The sequence below is a fragment of the Taurulus bubalis genome (assembly GCF_910589615.1).
Source record: "Taurulus bubalis genome assembly, chromosome: 3".
In the NCBI taxonomy this organism is placed as follows: Eukaryota; Metazoa; Chordata; class Actinopteri; order Perciformes; family Cottidae; genus Taurulus; species Taurulus bubalis.
Genome location: NC_136591.1, coordinates 16,653,956 through 16,672,894, shown reverse-complemented (window position 1 = coordinate 16,672,894; position 18,939 = coordinate 16,653,956). Strand labels below are relative to the sequence as shown.

Here is an 18,939-nt window from a genome sequence, read left to right as displayed (position 1 = left end):
CCACAGAAGAGGAGCCCGATAACTGAAAGCTCTAGCCCCAAACCTACTTTTTAAGACTCTGGGAACCACAAGTAACCCTGCATTCAGTGAGCGTAATGCTCTAGTGGGGTAATATGGCACTATAAGCTCCTTAAGATATGATGGTGCATCACCAGTTAAGGCTTTGTAAGTAAGGAGAAGGATTTTAAATATGATTCTCGATCTTACAGGAAGCCAGTGGAGAGCAGCTAGTACAGGAGTAATGTGATCTCTCTTTCACATCCTAAACAAGCTGCATCATTCTGGATCAACTGGAGAGACCCGAGGGACTTACCGGAGCAGCCTGATATTTTTGAGATGTTTCGTAGGTGAAAAAAGGCGGTCTTTGAGATTTGTTTCACATGGGATTCCTTACGGTGGTGGTGGATGCCAGAGCGATGCCATCCAGCGAAACCATATCATCAGATACTTGATTTCTGAGGTGTTCTGGGCCAAGTAAAATAACTTCAGTCTTGTCCGAGTTCAGCACCAGGAAGTTGCAGGTCATCCAGGTTTTTATGTCTTTAAGACACGCTTGAAGTTTAGCGACCTGGTGGATTTCATCTGGCTTGATCGACAGATATAGTTGAGTATCATCGGCATAGCAGTGAAAGTTTATGGAGTGTTTTCTGATAATATTGCCCAAAGGAAGCATATATAAGGTGAATAAAATTGGTCCAAGCACAGAACCGTATGGAACTTCATGACGAACGGCGGTGGTCATCGAGGCCTCATCGTTTACAAATACAAACTGAGATCGATCTGATGAATACGACTTAAACAAGCTTAGTGCTGTACCTTTAATACCAATCAACTGGTTTAGTCTCTGTAATAAGATGTCATGGTCAATGGTGTTGAATGCAGTACTACGGTGTAACAAGACAAGCACAGAGACAAGTCCCCTATCTGATGCAACTAGAAGGTTGTTAGTAATTGTCACTAGTGCTGTCTCTGTGCAATGATGCTTTCTAAATCCTGACTGAAACTCCTCAAATAAACTATTGTTATGTAAATAATCACACAACCGATTTGTGACTACCTTCTCCAGTATCTTAGAGAGGAAGGGGAGGTTAGAGATAGGTCTGTAGTTAGCCAACACATCTGGATCCAGAGTGGGCTTCTTAAGAAGAGGTTTAATTACAGCTACTTTAAAAGACTGTGGTACATGACCCGTTAGTAAAAACCCATTCATAATATCTAGTAGAGAGGCGCCAATTAAAGGTAAAACTTCCTTAAGCAGCTTCATCGGAACGTGGTCCAGGAGACAGGTAGAAGATATAGAAGTAGAAACTATTGAAGATAATTGGTCGAGGTTGATGGTAAAAAATCCATTCAGACACACAACAGGGCCCACAGCCTCCTCCATGGCCATCCCACCTGAGGATGGACCGGCAGTAGCCGAGGGCAGGAGATCACCGATCCTGCCTCTAATATCCAGAATCTTATCATTGAAGAAGTTCATGAAGTCATTACTACTGAGGTCTGTAGGAATACACAGATCCACCAAGCTATGACTCTCAGCCAGCCTGGCCACAGGACTAAAGAGAAACCTCGGGTTGTTCTTGTTTTTCTCTATTAGTGATGAGTAGTAGGCTCCTCTGGCATTATCTTCTTATATGTTCTCAGACTATCCCGCCAAACCAACCGAGACTCCTCCAGACCGTTGGAACCCCATATGCCCTCAAGCTTCAATATGCGGGTCTGAGGGTTATACCATGGAGCGAGCCTCCTTTGCTTAATAATCGTCTTTTTTAGAGGGTGTATCGAGTCCAGTGTCACTCTCAGTGAGCCAGTCCACCATCAACAAACTGATCAATCTGGGACGGACCAAAGTTAGCACAGGAGTCCTCTGTTATATTGAGACATGGTAATGAATCAAATACAGAAGGAATCACTTCCTTAAATTTAGCAACAGCACGGTCAGTCAGACATCTGGTGTAAGAACTCTTGCCTAACGCCGTACAATCCGGTAGTATAAACTCAAAAGTTATAAGCCAATGGTCTGATAAAAGAGGGTTCTGTGGAAACACTACTAAATTCTCCACGTCATTGCCATATGTAAGAAAAAGGTTGAGGGTGCAGTGGCGGGCCGTCAGGGCCTACTAAGCCTTCTCTGCTGGCCTAAACAGAATCACAAAGTTATAGCTATTTTATAATTACGAACAGCTGATCCACTGCTGGCCCAGATAGAAAATCCACGGCCCACCACTGCGAGGGTGTGGTTAAAGCAGTGAGTCGGTTCCTGTACTCTCTGACAGAAGCCAATCAAATTCAACAATGAGCTAAATGCAACACTAAGGCTATCATTGCCAACATTCACATGAATATTAAAATCCCCTACAATAATTACCTAATCAGTCTTAAGGACCAAACTTGACAAAAACTCAGAAAATTCAGATATGAATTCTGAATATGGACATGGTGCCCGGTACACTACAACAAACATAATCGGCTGTATTGTTTTCCAGGTTGGATGTGAAAGACTAAGAACAAGGCTTTCAAATGAGTTGTAGTTCACTCCAGGTGTAGGACCCATTAACAGACCCGAGTCAAAGATGGCAGCTACTCCACCTCCTCGGCCAGTGCCTCGAGCCAGGTTTCAGTAAGACAGAACACATCAATATGATTGTCTGATATTAATTCATTTAATAATACAGCTTTAGAAGACACCACGAACACGAAGCTTCTCGAGCCCGAGCGCTGATAGAAAATATGTAATGTTACATCCTCCCGTTGTCCTTAGGTCAAGATGACCCTGTCTGTATCTCCCTGATGAGAGTCTGGCCTCTGGTTCCATGCCTACGTCCTGCCGGAGAGCTGTAGCTGCAGGATGTCAGAAACTGGCGCCCTGTGTCTCCACTGTATGTGGATTACAAGCTTCTGTCCAAGGTCTTTGCCTCCAGGTTCAGGGGAGCTATGGAGCAGGTCCTCCATCGGGACCAGACCTACTGTGTGCCCAGCAGGTCCATGGTAGACAATGTCTACCTCATTCGTGATGTTTTGGAGGTCTCCAGCGCGTTGGATATTAACACTAGTCTGATTTCTCTGGATCAGGAAAAGGCACGCAACACAATTTCCTCTTGAAAGTTATGGGGAAGTTTGGGTACAGCGCTGGCTTTATAGCTAAGATTCAAAGTGTTGTACAATGAGGTTGAGAGAGTGCTGAAGATAAACGGCAGTCTGTGTGCTCCTTTTAGGGTGGGTAGAGGGGTCCGGAAGGGTTGTGCTCTGTCCGGGTTGCTCTGTGCACTCTCTCTGGAACCCCTCCTCATCAAGATACGCTCTAGCCTGCGAGGTTTGGTTTTACCTGGTTTTAGTGGGAACATGATTTTATCGGCCTATGCCGACGATATTGTTGTTTTTATTAAGGACCAGAGGGATGCAAACCTTTTAACTACCATTGTGCAAAATGTTAGCAGTACATCGGCAGCAAGGGTGAACTGGAAGAAAAGTGAAGCCCTCGCTGTCGGTGAATGGCGTGACGGCCTCCCAGTTCTTCCCCAGAACATCGTGTGGAGGAAGGACGGGTTCAAGTACCTGGGGATACATCTCGGACAAGAAAAACTGGGAGGGCGTCACAGAAAAAATTGAGGGAAAGCTTTCCAAGTGGAAGTGGCTGCTCCCTCAGATGTCTTTTAAAGGTAGAGTACTGGTTTTAAACAACCTTATAGCATCCCAGCTGTTGCACCGTCTAACCTGCCTAGACCCTCCCTCAGGCTTTCTAGCCCACATACAGAGGAGGATGGTGGATTTTTTTTGGGAGGATCTACACTGGGTGCCACAAGGGGTGCTATTTTTAGCCAGAGAGGAGGGGGGATAGGGCCTCGTCCACCTGGCCAGCCGGACAGATACTTTTAGACTCCAGTTTATACAGAAATACCTTACAAGTCGGGAGGGTTTTAGTGTGGAGAGATGTGGCTAGCTGCATCCTCAGACGTACAAATAATCTGGGGCTGGATACTGCTATGTTTTTTTTAATCAATTCTAGTGTTTTAAAGTTAAGTGGGCTGCCTCTGTTTTATCAGGGTGTTTTTAAGTGTTGGGCCCTTTTCACTCATAACTCTCTGTACTGTCCTGGTTGCTCAGAGAGCCATTGATTCACAGAGCCAAGCTGGACGTCAGCAGCAGCGTCACCCCTGGCCTGACGGGAGCGCTGCTGAGGTCACAAGCCCTGTGCCTACAGCAGCTGGTGGATGCAGTGGGGCCGACGCTGAGCAATGCCCCGACCCTGGGCTCTCTGCTGGGTCTGCACTTTGTCCCTCTGTTCTGAGCCAGTGCCCCTTCTGTGACCTCCGGGAGACTATCTACCATGTTTTTATTGAGTGCAAGAGACTTGCAAGTTTATTTTTTCTTCTTTTCTCTTTTAACATTGTTTTTATGTCTTTTTAATGTGTTTTTTTACTGAAAAGGTTTTTTATATTTAAAATCCTTCTCCTTACTTACAAAGCCTTAACTGGTGATGCGCCATCATATCTTAAGGAGCTTATAGTGCCATATTACCCCACTAGAGCGTTGCGCTCACTGAATGCAGGGTTACTTGTGGTTCCCAGAGTCTTAAAAAGTAGGTTTGTGGCTAGAGCTTTCAGTTGTTGGGCTCCTCTTCTGTGGAATCAGCTTCCACTTTCAGTCTGGGGGGCAGGCACGGTCACCTCATTTAAGAGTAGACTTAAGACTTTCCTCTTTGATAGCGCTTATAGTTAGAGCTGTTTCAGGCTTATAGTTAGGGCTGTCTCAGGTTTGCCCTGGTCCAGCCACTATATATGTTGCTATAGGCCTAGACTGCTGGGGGACATTTTAGGATACACTGAGCTCCTCTTCTCCTCTTCTTCTTTCGCTCCTCTTCTCCTCTTCTTTCTCTCCTTCTGGATAAATTATTGTCTCTTCAATGCACATTACTAACTCTACTCCTGATCCGATGTGAGGTCCCGGGACAGGGATGTTATGTGTACAGATCGTAAAGTCCTCCGAGGCAAACTTGTATTTGTGATGTTGGGCTATATAAAATAAACTGAATTGAATTTTAGAATTTTGTTCTGTTGTTGACGAGGAATTGGTATTTTTATCAGATAAGTTATATGTGTTTTTTTTAAACAAAACAACCTGTGATTTTAACACATTAACATTATCCCTCCCTGGCTCTCCTTGTCTATCTCTCTCTCTCTCTATTACTTTATTATGTAATGTCATTGTGTCTTCGTTATGTTGAATTATGTCTTCCAATGTTAAGTTTTTTTGCGTTACATTGTGTTTTTTATTGTGAAAATTATTATTTGATGGTGTGTCATACTCTTTTGTTTATTCTATTCTATTATCTTAAATAATGTTATGAAGTTGGAGGTGGATTTATGGTGGAGAAGCAAATAATTAAAGGGTAAAATGTATATTTATAGTTTAAAGTAGAGGCTATGATCATAAACACTGCAGCTCTGAGGGAGTTTGAATACTTTGGCTTGAGGACCAAGAAAGAAACACCACTGACCTCCATAACTTCCATTCACTGAGCTCACATTCACCAGCAGGTTGAGCCAAACTTTAAATAACCGGCTGCTGTTTCCATGCAGAGCTTATTCATTCATTCATTCGTTTCTTTTTCAAACCAATAGATCCAATATGGCCGAGTCTGACTGCAGTGTTTACAGCAGTGATTCTCAACTGGTGGGGACCGAAAAGTGGGTCGTTGGCCCGTTTTCAGTAGGTCTTTGCATGGGCTAAGAAAAATATTAAGAAAAAATCCTGTGCCTTTATTTTGAAGGCTATTTTTTATGCAGTGGAGTGCCGTCTGTTCACACTCCTTAATGCTGCGTTCCCACCACGCTTTACTTCCGTGAGTTTACTCGCCGGACTATTTGTGATCATTTGCTTCATTCGCGCCGGAGTGGAGGAGTGACATCGTTCTGGTGCAGCAACATGATGAGCGAGGACCCTTACATGTCACTCGAGCAGTAAAAACCCTCCTACCAATCAGCACTACCATTCAGTGGGTTCTGGCTCTGGTTCAGCTGAAGACTAAATACAGGGATAGACTGGACATTGAGCATGACCTCACTACTACACTACTATGACCTCACTGCTCACTACTACACTGCTATGACCTCACTACTCATTACTACACTACTATGACCTCTCTACTCACTACTACACTACTATGACCTCACTACTCACTACTACACTACTATGACATCACTACTCACTACTACACTACTATGACCTCACTATTCATTACTACACTACTTTAGTAGTAGCCAGACCAGTTGAGAACCACTAGTTTACAGGCACCTGTCCACTTGCTGCAGATGCCCCTGCTGTTCCCATTGGATCAAACCACAGAGGGAGACATCCGGACCCCCCCAGAGACCTGAACTATGTCGCTCCACCTCCAGACCCCCAATGTCCCTCACTGTGCAGATCCCCCCAACAGACCAGGTCCTCTGTGAAGCCCCAGGAGGTGAGTCAGTCCAGTCAGACCATATCAAATAAATAAATAAATAAAATCCCAAACTCAAGACTTTCGTGGTGTTGTTTTCACAGGCTTTCTGTGTGCAGTGGTCACGTCACTGGCAGTTCTTCTGTTGAACTGGTCATTCTGGTTTTATGCCACTTGGACCTGATTATAAAAAAAACTCACATTTCCCAACAGCTCTTCTTTTGAAGATGATGTCATGTTTTAATATTTATCTAAATGTTTGTCCGGGCAGATGTGTGTCAGTGACCTTTGACCCGTGCCACTGTGTCTGTTATATAACTGGAGGTGTTTAAAATGTCACATCCCTTACAACGTGTTTCCTTCTGATTATCTATACAGATGATGTGCAGTAGAACACCACAGACAGATCATGGAAACCAGTTCAGGATCAGGAAACCAGTTATTTCATGTCACATCACAGAGATTGAATCCTATTCATTTATTCCATATGCTTGATGTCAGACCACTATTTTCTCCACGAGCTCGGTCTTTGTCAGCACTGGTGGGACCGAGTGGCTCTTTAGTTCAGCTCGGTCCAACAGAACCTCACTTGTGACGCTGGGCCTCGTACTAGTCCAAACTAGTCTGCTTTTTGTTATTATTATATCATTGTTAGTGGAAATGGTCAACCAATTGGCGTGGTATAATACTTTTAAATACTTTGATTTTGAATTGATAACCTTGTCTTTTAAAGCGCATCTTCAGTATGTTGAACAAAAGCTGAAGCTTGCACCCGTATGTTAGCAAACAGAGGTATCACTCAGATCCTTTTCTGGATCCTCATACTTAATATAACCAGTTTGTTTATTTGTCATGGTCTGAAGAACAGGGAATCCAAATGCAGACAGATACGGGGAATAGAGGGATTTGAAACTAGGATTTTAATAAAGAAATGGTCGAAAGGAAAATGACTTGGCAGCTGAGTCCAAAAGTGAGGAACTGAAATCCCGAAAAACATAAAATGGCAAAATGACAGATGAAACAAAATCAGGTAAAAAGACCAACGGGAAACACAGAACATGAGGCGAACAAGAGGGAGAACCGATGCAAGCCTCCTCCACCCAGTCACCTCCACCCAGTAACCTCCACACTCCTCCACCCAGTCACCTCCACCATCCTCCACCCAGTCACCTCCACCCAGTGACCTCCATCATCCTCCACCCAGTCACCTCCACCCTCCTCCACCCAGTCTAATTCAGGATGGAGTCCAATCGCCAAAGACTTTGCACTATTCACATATACGCAATTGTAATAAATTCTTGTGTCTCCTGACTGAAGTAGTGTAGAGATCAGGTGTGAACCTGGGACAGAACTAGTGTAGAGATCAGGTGTGAACCTGGAACAGAACTAGTGTAGAGATCAGGTGTGAACCTGGAACAGAACTAGTGTAGAGATCAGGTGTGAACCTGGAACAGAACTAGTGTAGAGATCAGGTGTGAACCTGGAACAGACCTGAACTGTGTGCCAGGATAAATCTGGGATAAAGATCTCACTCAGATAACCTCAGAGATCATCCCAGGAGAGAAAACTAATAATTGTATTAATGAGATTCTGGGCACATCTGGTATTTATCCAGTTCATTAAACACCCTGTGTTATATTTTACATTAAACACATTATTTTGTTCAGTTGACCGGTTGCAGGTTCAGATAAATCTGTAACATAAGAAGTCAGCTGATCAACAAGGTCAGACTTCAGGTCCTCAAAATAAACCTTAAGTACACACACACACACACACACACACACACACACACACACACACACACACACACACACACACACACACACACACACACACACACACACACACACACACACACAGACACACACACACAGACACACACACACACACTCACACACACAGTGAAATGTCTCCATGACAGAAAGCAGAACGGACTCATAACACATGGACGAGTAAATCAGAGGAATAACTGGATCAATAGAGAAAAGCACTTACAAAATATGTGAGTACTTTTCATTTATATAGGTGCTGATTGTATGAAGTTTTACTGTCAGTACTGCTGTCTGTTGTCTGGTGTTCTATATGAGAGAGAGATAAAATACAAGACAGCAGCACTGACGTTAGACACACATACAGCGGGTAAATAAGTATATATACATACACTGTGTATATATATACTGTATATATATATATATATATATATATATATATATATATATATATATATATATATATATGTGTGTATATACTTATTTACCCGCTGTGTGTGTGTATATATATATATGTGTGTATAAAGTCAGTGCTGCTGTCCTTTTCTTTCAGTGTGTTTTGCCTCCACAGCTCCATCATGGCAGCAGCCAGCATCTTTCCCTCTGACGCGCTGGAGGATTATTCTCTCTACAGTAACCTGAGTGATGACGAGCTGCTGCAGCTCGCCATTGAGCGCAGTCTGACTGACATGCCTCCTTCCCAACCTGATCGCAGAAACACACATCAATCAAACTACAGCTCCCACAAAGCACCTCCAGCCCAGCCCACTGCACACGCACACTACAGTTCTCCAAATCCTCCGAGGGAAGAGCCTCCCAATCCGTATGTAGTCTCATATGTATTATTCTCCATATTGTGAGTATAAGAGCAACAACACACATGGTACTTGAGCAGTGAGACCAGAGGAGGACTTCCTGCTGAAGGACTTCCTGCTGGAGGACTTCCTGCTGGATGATTTCCTGCTGGTGCTCGTTGTACAGCACATCATTAAGGCTTAACTTTGTGGTTTAAAAATAGCCATATATGTAATTAGTCATTCTTCTTTTATTCAATAATTAACATTATAATTCAGACACCAAATGTGTAATTATAGTTGTAATATAAAGAAGAAGAATTAAATGATTCAGACTTCTGTTTCGTAGACATTGTTACATGATGAATTGGAACTTGGATGTGGAATTTGTTTTCCAGTGCAGAAAGTGTCAGTGCACCTGGGCTTTAGATATTGAGTTCGGCCCTTTTTATTTAGGGCCCCCTGCATTCTACTCAGTCGTCAGATTTAAGAAGTTTCTTTTCTTTTAGCAGTTGCTGGTGATTCTGTTATTTTTCACTAAGGTATCTTTCTGCCTTTCAATTGCCATTCTGGTTGATCAGAGTCCTGCATGGATTCAGTTTAGCAAACCCAGACATCCCGGTGGCCATTATTGATTCAGCCATCTTCATAGTTTTACACCATTTGGTTTTGTAAACCATGCGGCCTCAGTCGCTATTCCAGGCCAGTGTCAGGACCAGTTGTGAAATGGTCATGAAATGCAATGCGGCTGGATTCGTTGCTGGCGAGACATTCTATATACCTCCGAAGCCTCCTTCCCCTGCAACCTTGCTCGGATAAGCAGAAGACAATGGACGGATGGATTGATGGATGGATTGATGGATTGATGGATTGAAGGATTGATGGATTAATGGATTGATGGATTGATGGATTGATGGATGGATGGATTTATTTGATGGATGAATGGATGATGGATTGATGAACTGATGGAGGGATTGATGCATTGATGAATGGATGGATTGATGGATGGATGAATGGATGGCTGGATGGATTGATGGATCGATGAATGAATGGATGGATGGATGTTAATGGTTGGATGTATTGGTAGTATTGGTGGCTGCAGCATCCGCTTCAAAACACATACTTGCGAACAGATCGGTTCTACATCCAGGACATGGTAAAAAACTCACACCCCAGCAGTTCACTCCGCTCGGCTTCTGCCAATCAGCTTGTAACTCCTACCAATTCTACCAATCAATAACTTCTACCAATCTGCTTTAGCACCATCACTGCTTCTGCCAATTGGCTTGTAGCTCCGTCACTGCTTCTGCCAATCGGTCATAGCTCCGTCACTGCTTCTGCCAATCGGCTTGTAGCTCCGTCACTGCGAGCTAAACACTCAACAAAGTCACGACTGTTTGCTGTCATGGTTCCTCAATGGTGGAATGAGTGGATTGATCAGTTAAGTTAATGTCAATCATGCTCTTGTCCTTTGTTCCCTAAATCTAACTTCCTATGAAGATGCAATTTATTTGCATTCAAATGGTGCCTCGATGTTGTGTTTCTGTACTCTGATTGGCTGTTGTCTTTGTGTTGCTGACTCAGGAAGTCGTTTGATGGGATGGTCAGTCACTTCATGACGGGCTCTGGGAAGCGCATGCATCGAAGAGCTGACGGCAGTCTGGTCCTCATTGCTCCAGGACCTGAAGGGTGAGTCAAGTTCTATTCATGAACCATCTTGAGGAACCTGTTGCATCTCTGCAGGTGAAACCATACAAATTCATTCGTTATTAATCCCTGAGGAGTTGTTATAGAAAGAATAGACTCTGTTATATTTTCATGGTCAGTGTAGGTTTGTCTTCTTATCTCAGAACTACCCTCCAGTGTAACACCTCAAACCCAAAAGCATGAGACAAAAACAGAGAAAGATGCAATTCCATGTATACTGAAGTCAGAATCAGGCGAGGGTCCAAATCAAAGAGACAGTCAAGTTCATCCAGATGTGGGTCAGGCCAGAACTGGTAGGAACATTGATGTGCCGCTTATATATATATTTCACTACTCATCACATATGGACACTAAGTCGGGCCATGTTGACATTTCTAAGGTTAGGTTAGTGGATAGGTCAGATGAGACAGGTCAGGTGGGACAGGTCAGGTAGAGAGGTCAGGTGGAGGTCAGGTGAGACAGGTCAGGTGGAGGTCAGGTGAGACAGGTGGCTCATGGATATTTTTCTTGCAGGGAGGAGGAGCCTCTGTTCAAAGCCATCCGTGTTGGTGATGCGAGCAGCGTGAAAGCGTTGGTGATGCGTCTGGAAACAAACCTGCTGCTGCCAACTAAACCGGGATGGCTCGCAATCCACCAGGCAGCATGGTTTGGTCAGGACACATGTCTGCAAGTGCTGCTGTCAGGTAGATATGTACGCACACTGTGTCAACCCAGGGGACATTAGTAATAAAACAGGAGACAGTAGTATGTTAACAAAAAAAATGTCCTTTAATAAATAGGTTTGGGGTAAAGGGGGATGGGGTTAAACTCAACAAAAGATTCTCACAAAGTCTCACAAGATGCTTCCTTTGCCCTGTGTGGGCAGATCAGAGGAGAGAGGTGAGTTCACTGAGGTGAGTTCACAATGCCATGTGCCAATCGGCACCAGCATTCATCTCTCCTGGACAGGGCATCTGTATTCCCATGTGCTTTTCCAGATCTGTGCTCAACAGAAAACAGTTTTGCAACTCCAAGAACCACCGTGTAACCCATGCATTAGTGTCCTTGGCTGTTGACATCCATTGTAATGGTGCATGATCCGTTACTAAGGTGCATTTTCTGCCCAGGAGGTAATATCGTAGCTCGGTTAGGACCCATTTAATTGCCAGACATTCCTTCTCTATAGTTGAATAGTTAATTTTGTGTTTTAGCAACTTACGGCTAATATAGGTCACTGGGTGTTCCTCTTCCCTCTAACCTGGGGCATCACAACTCCAACCCCTGATCCTGAGCCATCTGCATGGGCGACGAACGTGTTCCAAAGTTTGGTGTACTCAACACCGGCTCAGTGCAAAAGGCCTTCTGGTGATGGCTTCCACCTTCCGTAATTGGGGCTTTACACTGCCTCTCCCAATAGTGTAGCCGAGGTACTGTGCCTCTTCTAGACCAAGGTGGCACTTTTTGGGTTTGGCAGTAGGACTTCTGCATCCCGATCCCCTATTCTGACAGGAAGCTTTGGGGACCTTGCGCCCTCATGGGCCCAGTAAGTTGTCAGGTACCTGCCAGCCTTCTATTGTGGATCTGATGAGCCCGCCGTCGGCATCAGTACATCATTCCCCGGACAATTCCAAGCTAAATGGCCTTTTTGGCCACAGATGAAGCACTTCCGGCGATCCTGATTCACGAGGGGTTAACGTTGGGGTGGTGGCCTGGGCTGCTCAACCTGGGGAATCTGGCCGCAGGGTGGTGTCTCCAGGTCCCCCTTCCTCGACCTTGGCTCTTGCCGACTGCTCCGCATCAGCTCCACTGTGACCTGATGGTTTTCCAATAGCTCCACTAGGTCACCCACTGTCTTTGGGGCTGCTTCGGTAGCATCATAGGACCAAGAGTGGAACTGTTGCGCGTCTGGAGGTTGTGACCATAGTGGGCTAAGATGGCTAAGTAGGCTTCAATGTCATCTTCCCCAGTCTGCTCGGTGAGCACTTTACTGGGTTGTGTAGGCCTCTCTGGTTTTATCAGATGCTGACCCAGAGTTGTCATCGCGTCCTGTAACACTCTAAGGCTCTGGGCCTGCTGAGGTTGATTCTGTATCAGCTGAGCTAGTGCGTTCTCCATAGCACTGTGTGTCTTCCTCTCCGAGTACCTATTTTATTGTCAATGTTTAGCGACGGATTACGGTGCCTGCATTCTCCACCAAATGTGGCAACCCGGGGGCCTTGGAGGCAAGATTCAGCAATAACACAGGAGACTCAGAGCGCTGCGCTCTGTCTGCTTTGCCTTAACCCCTGGTTTGCCACAACACACACACACACACACACACACACACACACACACACACACACACACACACACACACACACACACACACACACATCATAACCCAAAGAAGTGCTCTCCTGTGTGTGTGCCAGCTCAGCCAGGGATGATCAACAAGAGAACGAAGCGCGGTGAGTCGGCGCTGCTGGTCGCTGTCAGCAAAGACGAGCTGCGATGTGTTCAGGTGCTGCTGGAAAAGGGAGTGGACCCCAACATCCCGAACTATGACAAAGAGACTCCTCTTTACAGAGGTGAATCTTACAGGAAATGAAGTCACGACAAACAATTGACATGAAGACAGTTCACCTTTAGACTTTACTAAAGGAGCTTTGCTCTCCTTAAAATAAGCCCAACACCTGAACTGTGAGTACTGTCTCAGTGGTTCACTGTGGACCTTCACTATGTTTGAGGAGTCTACATGTATTATTTTAACCGAACTGGTTAGCTAATCAGAGAGCTTGGTCTAACCCATAGGAACTAATCTGGGCTCAGCTGGTGTAGACAGAAGCTGGAGAAAGTAGTGAGGACATCTGCCTTTCATAAACTCTTGTTCTTCCTCTGCAGCCTGTGAGAGGAGCAATGCTGCAATGGTGGCACTGTTGTTGAACTACGGGGTGGCGGTGAACACTCACTGTATTTGGGACTGCACCGCCCTGCATGAGGCCGCATACAGAAACAACGTGGAGATCTGTGAGCTGCTGCTGAAGGCCGGAGCCAAACACAACCTCCCCAACGTGTACGGCATCTCGCCGCTGTTCGCTGCAGCTCAGAGTGCGCAGCTTGGCCCGCTGCGCCTCCTCCTGCAGCACGGTAGAGTTCTTCTGATTATTCTACTGCAGCACGGTAGGGTTCATCTAAATGTTCTCCTGCAGCACGGTTGGGTTCTTCTGATTGTTCTTCTGCAGCACGGTAAGGTTCTTCTGATTGTTCATCTGCAGCACGGTAGGGTTCATCTGATGGTTCTCTGTCCTTGGTCGCTTGCATCAGAAAAGTTAACCCTAACCTCCCAAAGGGAAAAAAAACTCAGATAGAGCAACAGAGGAGCGATCCCCTTCCAGGATGGACAGAATAAAATAATATAATAAAATATTAGTTTCCCATGACATAAGTTTTCCACTTTGATTACCATTACCAACTTGGAACCCTGAACCCTGAGCCCTGAACCCTGCGCCCTGAACCCTGAACCCTTTCCTGTCTCCCTACAGGTGCAGACATTAATGCTCAGGCTGCTGATGGAGCAACGGCTCTGTATGAAGCTGCAAAAAATGGACATGAAGAAATTGTGGAGCTCCTTCTCTCTCAGAACGCTGACGCCAACAAATCTGGAAAGACCGGGTTATTACCGCTTCATGCCGCCACTCAGAAAGGAAGTGACATGTAGGCACACTGATATTGTCTGCCATATTTAACAGAACCGATCAAATAGAGTAGGTTTAGGGAATGGAGTTCCCCAGACCACAGTGTTGTAGTGAAGGAGTTCATCAGAATCAACTATATAGCTATATATCATATATAATCAGCTATATAAAGCTGGCTGTCACGTTATGGATGATGATCAGTGTAACACTTAAAACTTCCAAGATATCAGTTGAAAAACTGAAAATTGTAAAATCACATTTTCTAAATTTTTTGTTTTGTTTGTCAGATCCTTTGCAACATGAGTCCTACTAGACTGGGCTTCATTTCCCAAAGTCATGTTGAGGCTTAAGATAAATAGATAGATAGTTACTTTCGTGTTTTTTTTTACTACAGCAGCATTTATACATACAAGTAAGCATTCAAATCAAATAAATACACAATATATACAAAACAATAGAATACAATGATATTTAATCAAACAAACCACAGTGTAATGGTGTTCCGGTTGAGTGATTGATTTGGCCGGAGGTGATTTTTTATAGTCTTATTGCTGGCCAGGAATGTTCTCCTGTATCTGTCCTTGTGTATGTTACCTATGTTCTTATGTTTATGTCTATACAGTATTGTCAAAAAATCTTCTTTCACGGCAGTGGTGCCGGACGAGGCATGTAACCTCTAACCCATGGAGACTACCATACCACAGAATTAGCCCAGAACCAACATTTTGTATTTATGATTAAAGAGCAAGGCATTACCATATATGATTAGTTATTTGTTATTGACAGCCATTTGGGCTATAGCCACTACAGGCTTCAGTGAGTTCCTGAACCGACACAATCTAATAAACAATATAATGCGTTGATTAGTCTCACAGCAATTTGAGAACACTGCGGGTTTCGTCATTCAAACACGTCAATGGAAGTGTACGTCTGATCTAATCTATTTCCTGGAATGTCTCCTGTTTCCAGCATCGCCTCCATGTTGATCTCGGCAACCAGTAAAACCAGAGTCCGGCAGACTGGCATCAGCCCGCTCCACCTGGCTGCCGAGCATAACCATGACGACGTCCTGGAGGTTCTGATCAAGGCGGGCTTTGACGTCAACGCTCAGCTGTCAGAAGAACGATCGAGGCTGTACCAGGACCGCCGCAGCACGGCGCTCTACTTCTCCGTAATCAACAACAACATCGACGCAGTGCACATGCTGCTGGAGGCCGGTGCCGACCCAAACCTCGACATGTTCAGGCCGCTGTTGGTGGCAGCGAGACAGGGCCGCATTCAGACCGTCACACGGCTGGTGGAGCACGGAGCCGACATCAACATCTCCATCCCCACACACCCCACCACTTTCCCTGCCATCTACATGTTCTCTATGAAGTACCTGTCTATGTTCAAGTACCTGCTGGACCACGGAGGTCACGCCCTGCCATGCTTCAACTGTGTCTATGGTAACCGACCGCATCCACCAATCAAAACCACGCGTTCAGAGACGGACCTCCACGAAACTGACCGAGTCCCCCAGCAAAGGGCCGTACAGGTGACCCGAATCTGTTTAAAACATTTAAATAGAACTGCACAACGGAGTTAAAGGAAAAGTCAACGACGTTTAAAACTCGCTGTCAACTTAGCCGCCCTGCGCCTATTATCAGACGTGAAAATCTTGTAAAAATATTTTACCGCTTCCTTAATTATCTCCGGAACCACAGCGTTGTTTAACTTCATTTAAAGTTCTACAATGCCGCAACCCTTGTGAAAAGATGGTACAAGTCGGCGACCGCTCCAAACCGCTCCAAAAGACATATTTGAGAAATCTTGCTTAGATCATGCTAGATGTTCGTAGTTATGATTAAAATATGGTATAAAAGTTTTTAGTTTTTTTAAATATAACATTTTTTCACAAATGAATTCTGAAAAAAATGATACAAGCAATACAACTCAATGGGGTTCATACGACTTGAACACAGGGAACAAAAAGTACAAAAGGAAAAACGAACCATATGTTGGCCTGTTGGAGTTTAAAAGATTAAACTGTATAAATACTAATGTATACTAAAGAGATTCAAAAAGTTTCAATGTGATTTCAGTGATTGGCTGAAATTGATTGACAGTCCTTTGATTGACAGCTCTGTAATTGATTGACAGTCATGTGATTCATTGACAGTTCTGTGAGATGATTTCGACCCCTAGCATCTGTCAGTGGGCGGGGCCAATCATTGACGTCCTGTTGGACTACGTTGGCCATGTGACTCTCTGCTCCAAACTGATGGAACACCTGGACAGTTATTCTGGCTGGAGCGTCATCAAGGACAAAGCAGGTGAATCAATAACTAATGAATGACTGACAACCAATTAGATAAACTCAATAAACATGTCAGAAAAAAGTGTTTTGATATTTGTCTCGTAGTTTCCAGTGATGTCATCAGTTTGTCTCGTAGTTACCAGTGATGTCACCAGTTTGTCTCGTAGTTTCCAGTGATGTCCCCAGTTTGTCTCATAGTTTCCAGTGATGTCATCAGTTTGTCTCGTAGTTACCAGTGATGTCACCAGTTTGTCTCGTAGTTTCCAGTGATGTCCCCAGTTTGTCTCATAGTTTCCAGTGATGTCCCCAATTGCTTGTGGTTTTTCAGCTCCCCCCCGCCCTCTGCTGCAGCTCTGCAGGTTGCAGGTTGTGCAGCTGGTTGGACAACGGCGGTTGAAGACGTTGCCACTGCCTGGTGGTCTGATCCGCTTCCTGCAGTACCAGGAAAGGTCTGTGGAGGACTTCTGAAAGGACATTTGATGTGTTTACACTTCATCTGGTTTACTAAAGGGAGGGTATTGCTAGTATGGATTATTATACTAGATTAGATTATTAATCCTTGTTTTTTACTCTTTTAGCTCTGTAGTGTTTTTAAACTTAAGTTTGTCAAATTTAGACTTTGCACAAGAAATGTTCATGTGTACATTACAATGCTTAAGATGTTAGTATTGTTAATCAGGTATGCATGGAATGAGCACAGAGTCACAAGTCTGCTGTGGGTCAGTCATTTGCACACAGTGATCAGGGCTGAGGTTTTACAAAGGAGAATTTGGGTTTTAGAACAAAGGGGACTGGACCACCTGTGGTCTGGGGGAATCCCCCTCCTGTTCTTACCAGGCACAGAAGGGGGATTCGATTTGCATTTCAGCCAGCAGAGGTGAAGAGTTTCTGTGGGAGGATGACTGTAAGCTGTCAGCTGAAGCGAGACAGGAACGGTCTGTGGAGCGGAAGCTCAGAGACCCTCAGCTGAGTATATGTACACTGTGTCACCATTTGAACTTTAATTAAATCGTTTATTATAACTCTTTGAATTGTATTTCTCTTCGCCATGAGCACCCAAGGTTCTAAGAATACTTTTCAGCTCGTAGCCTATTGTTTTTTGTCATGAGTAAATCCAGGGTTGCAAAACACCTTCCAGGTGTTTGTAAGTTTCATGTTTCTCTGGTACAGATATCATATTAACACTAAAAGCTGATTGTTTAAATCTCTTTTAAATCACTGAATGTACCAGATTTGTTCAGCCGTTTCCAGCTCCCTTTATAATGGATGTTATGTAAAACATATTAGTTTTTTATTGTAACCTGGCATCAACACATCTTATATTTGTAGTTTTTATTTCTTGGTGTGATAATTTGAAAAATCTGTGAAAGTAGTGGATACTTTTCTACAAACAAATACAAGCTTTAGTAGTTATTATTTTGTCCACTTAATTAGTAAATACTATAATTTGTTGTTGGTTAATCTGATGTTTTATTGACACTCACCAGACAAGATTTTACATAATTTGTACTGTTGCTATTTCGTAGTTTATTATTATAATGTTTCTGCTCTATTACACGACTGATCAATAAGTTAAATGATAGTTTGGAACAATATTCACACAGTGATGTCAATGTTTTTATGATTTCATGTCCTTGTTTTATTTTAATGACAGAGTCTGACCGTTTTACTATCACCTGCAGATGAACTGTTTGCCCTGATCACTTCTCCTCTTATTGTTCATTTATCTATTAATAACCAATGAGAAAATAATGACTTCATACATTTGATACTCCCATCTGCCATTTCATGTAATACATTTAGACTGAAATATTGCATGACGCCTCGGGGTCCCCCAGAATGAGCTGGAAAATGAGAGAGAAGCCTGGGTCGGCCTGCTGAACCTGCTGCCACCGCGACCCGACCCCGGATAAGCGGTTGAAAATGGATGGATGGATGGATATTGCATGAGGCATAAGTAGTTCATTAACTAAAGTGTGTATCTATAATGCAAATATATTTGATTAATTTCACTGTTTAAATGACAATTACCAGTTTAATAAATATGTTTTATGCTTCCGCTGATCTGACAACTTTGTATTGTTCAAAGACATAAACTCATGTTTGATCAGTTTGTTTAACATGTTTATCCATCCATCCATCCATTATCAGCCGCTTATCCGGGGTCGGGTCGCGGTGGCAGCAGGTTCAGCAATTATTCTGTTATAAATAATGATATTCTACAATGAAAACAAACGTGATAGTTATCAATGACGGGTTTATGGATATATTTAAT

General features: G+C 43.9%; 1 protein-coding gene across 2 annotated transcripts; it reads left to right on the top strand.

The window, feature by feature from the left end:
* The first annotated feature begins 8,314 nt into the window (after positions 1-8,314).
* LOC306733560 (ankyrin repeat and SOCS box protein 2-like) lies at positions 8,315-17,691 on the top strand. 2 transcript variants are annotated; one of them, XM_079214827.1, is made up of 10 exons: positions 8,315-8,444; positions 8,783-9,034; positions 10,590-10,694; positions 11,226-11,395; positions 13,103-13,258; positions 13,572-13,817; positions 14,213-14,384; positions 15,335-15,902; positions 16,527-16,680; positions 17,016-17,691. In XM_079214827.1, exons 2-10 carry the CDS (start codon positions 8,790-8,792, stop codon positions 17,210-17,212), a joined length of 2,013 nt encoding a protein of 670 aa, XP_079070953.1. In that variant the 5' UTR covers positions 8,315-8,444; positions 8,783-8,789; the 3' UTR covers positions 17,213-17,691. The 2 variants fall into 2 exon arrangements, with proteins under 2 accessions (XP_079070953.1, XP_079070954.1); XM_079214828.1 differs by having other exon boundaries at positions 16,993-17,691.
* The last annotated feature ends 1,248 nt before the right edge of the window (positions 17,692-18,939 follow it).

What these genes read in the sequence shown, in the direction of transcription:
- LOC306733560 (XM_079214827.1), top strand. Translation starts at nt 8,790, where the DNA reads ATGGCAGCAGCCAGCATCTTTCCCTCTGACGCGCTGGAGGATTATTCT. An exon ending in TCTGCAAGTGCTGCTGTCAG is followed by an intron (nt 11,396 to 13,102) that starts GTAGATATGTAC and finishes TGTGTGTGCCAG; the next exon opens with CTCAGCCAGGGATGATCAAC. An exon ending in GCGCCTCCTCCTGCAGCACG is followed by an intron (nt 13,818 to 14,212) that starts GTAGAGTTCTTC and finishes GTCTCCCTACAG; the next exon opens with GTGCAGACATTAATGCTCAG.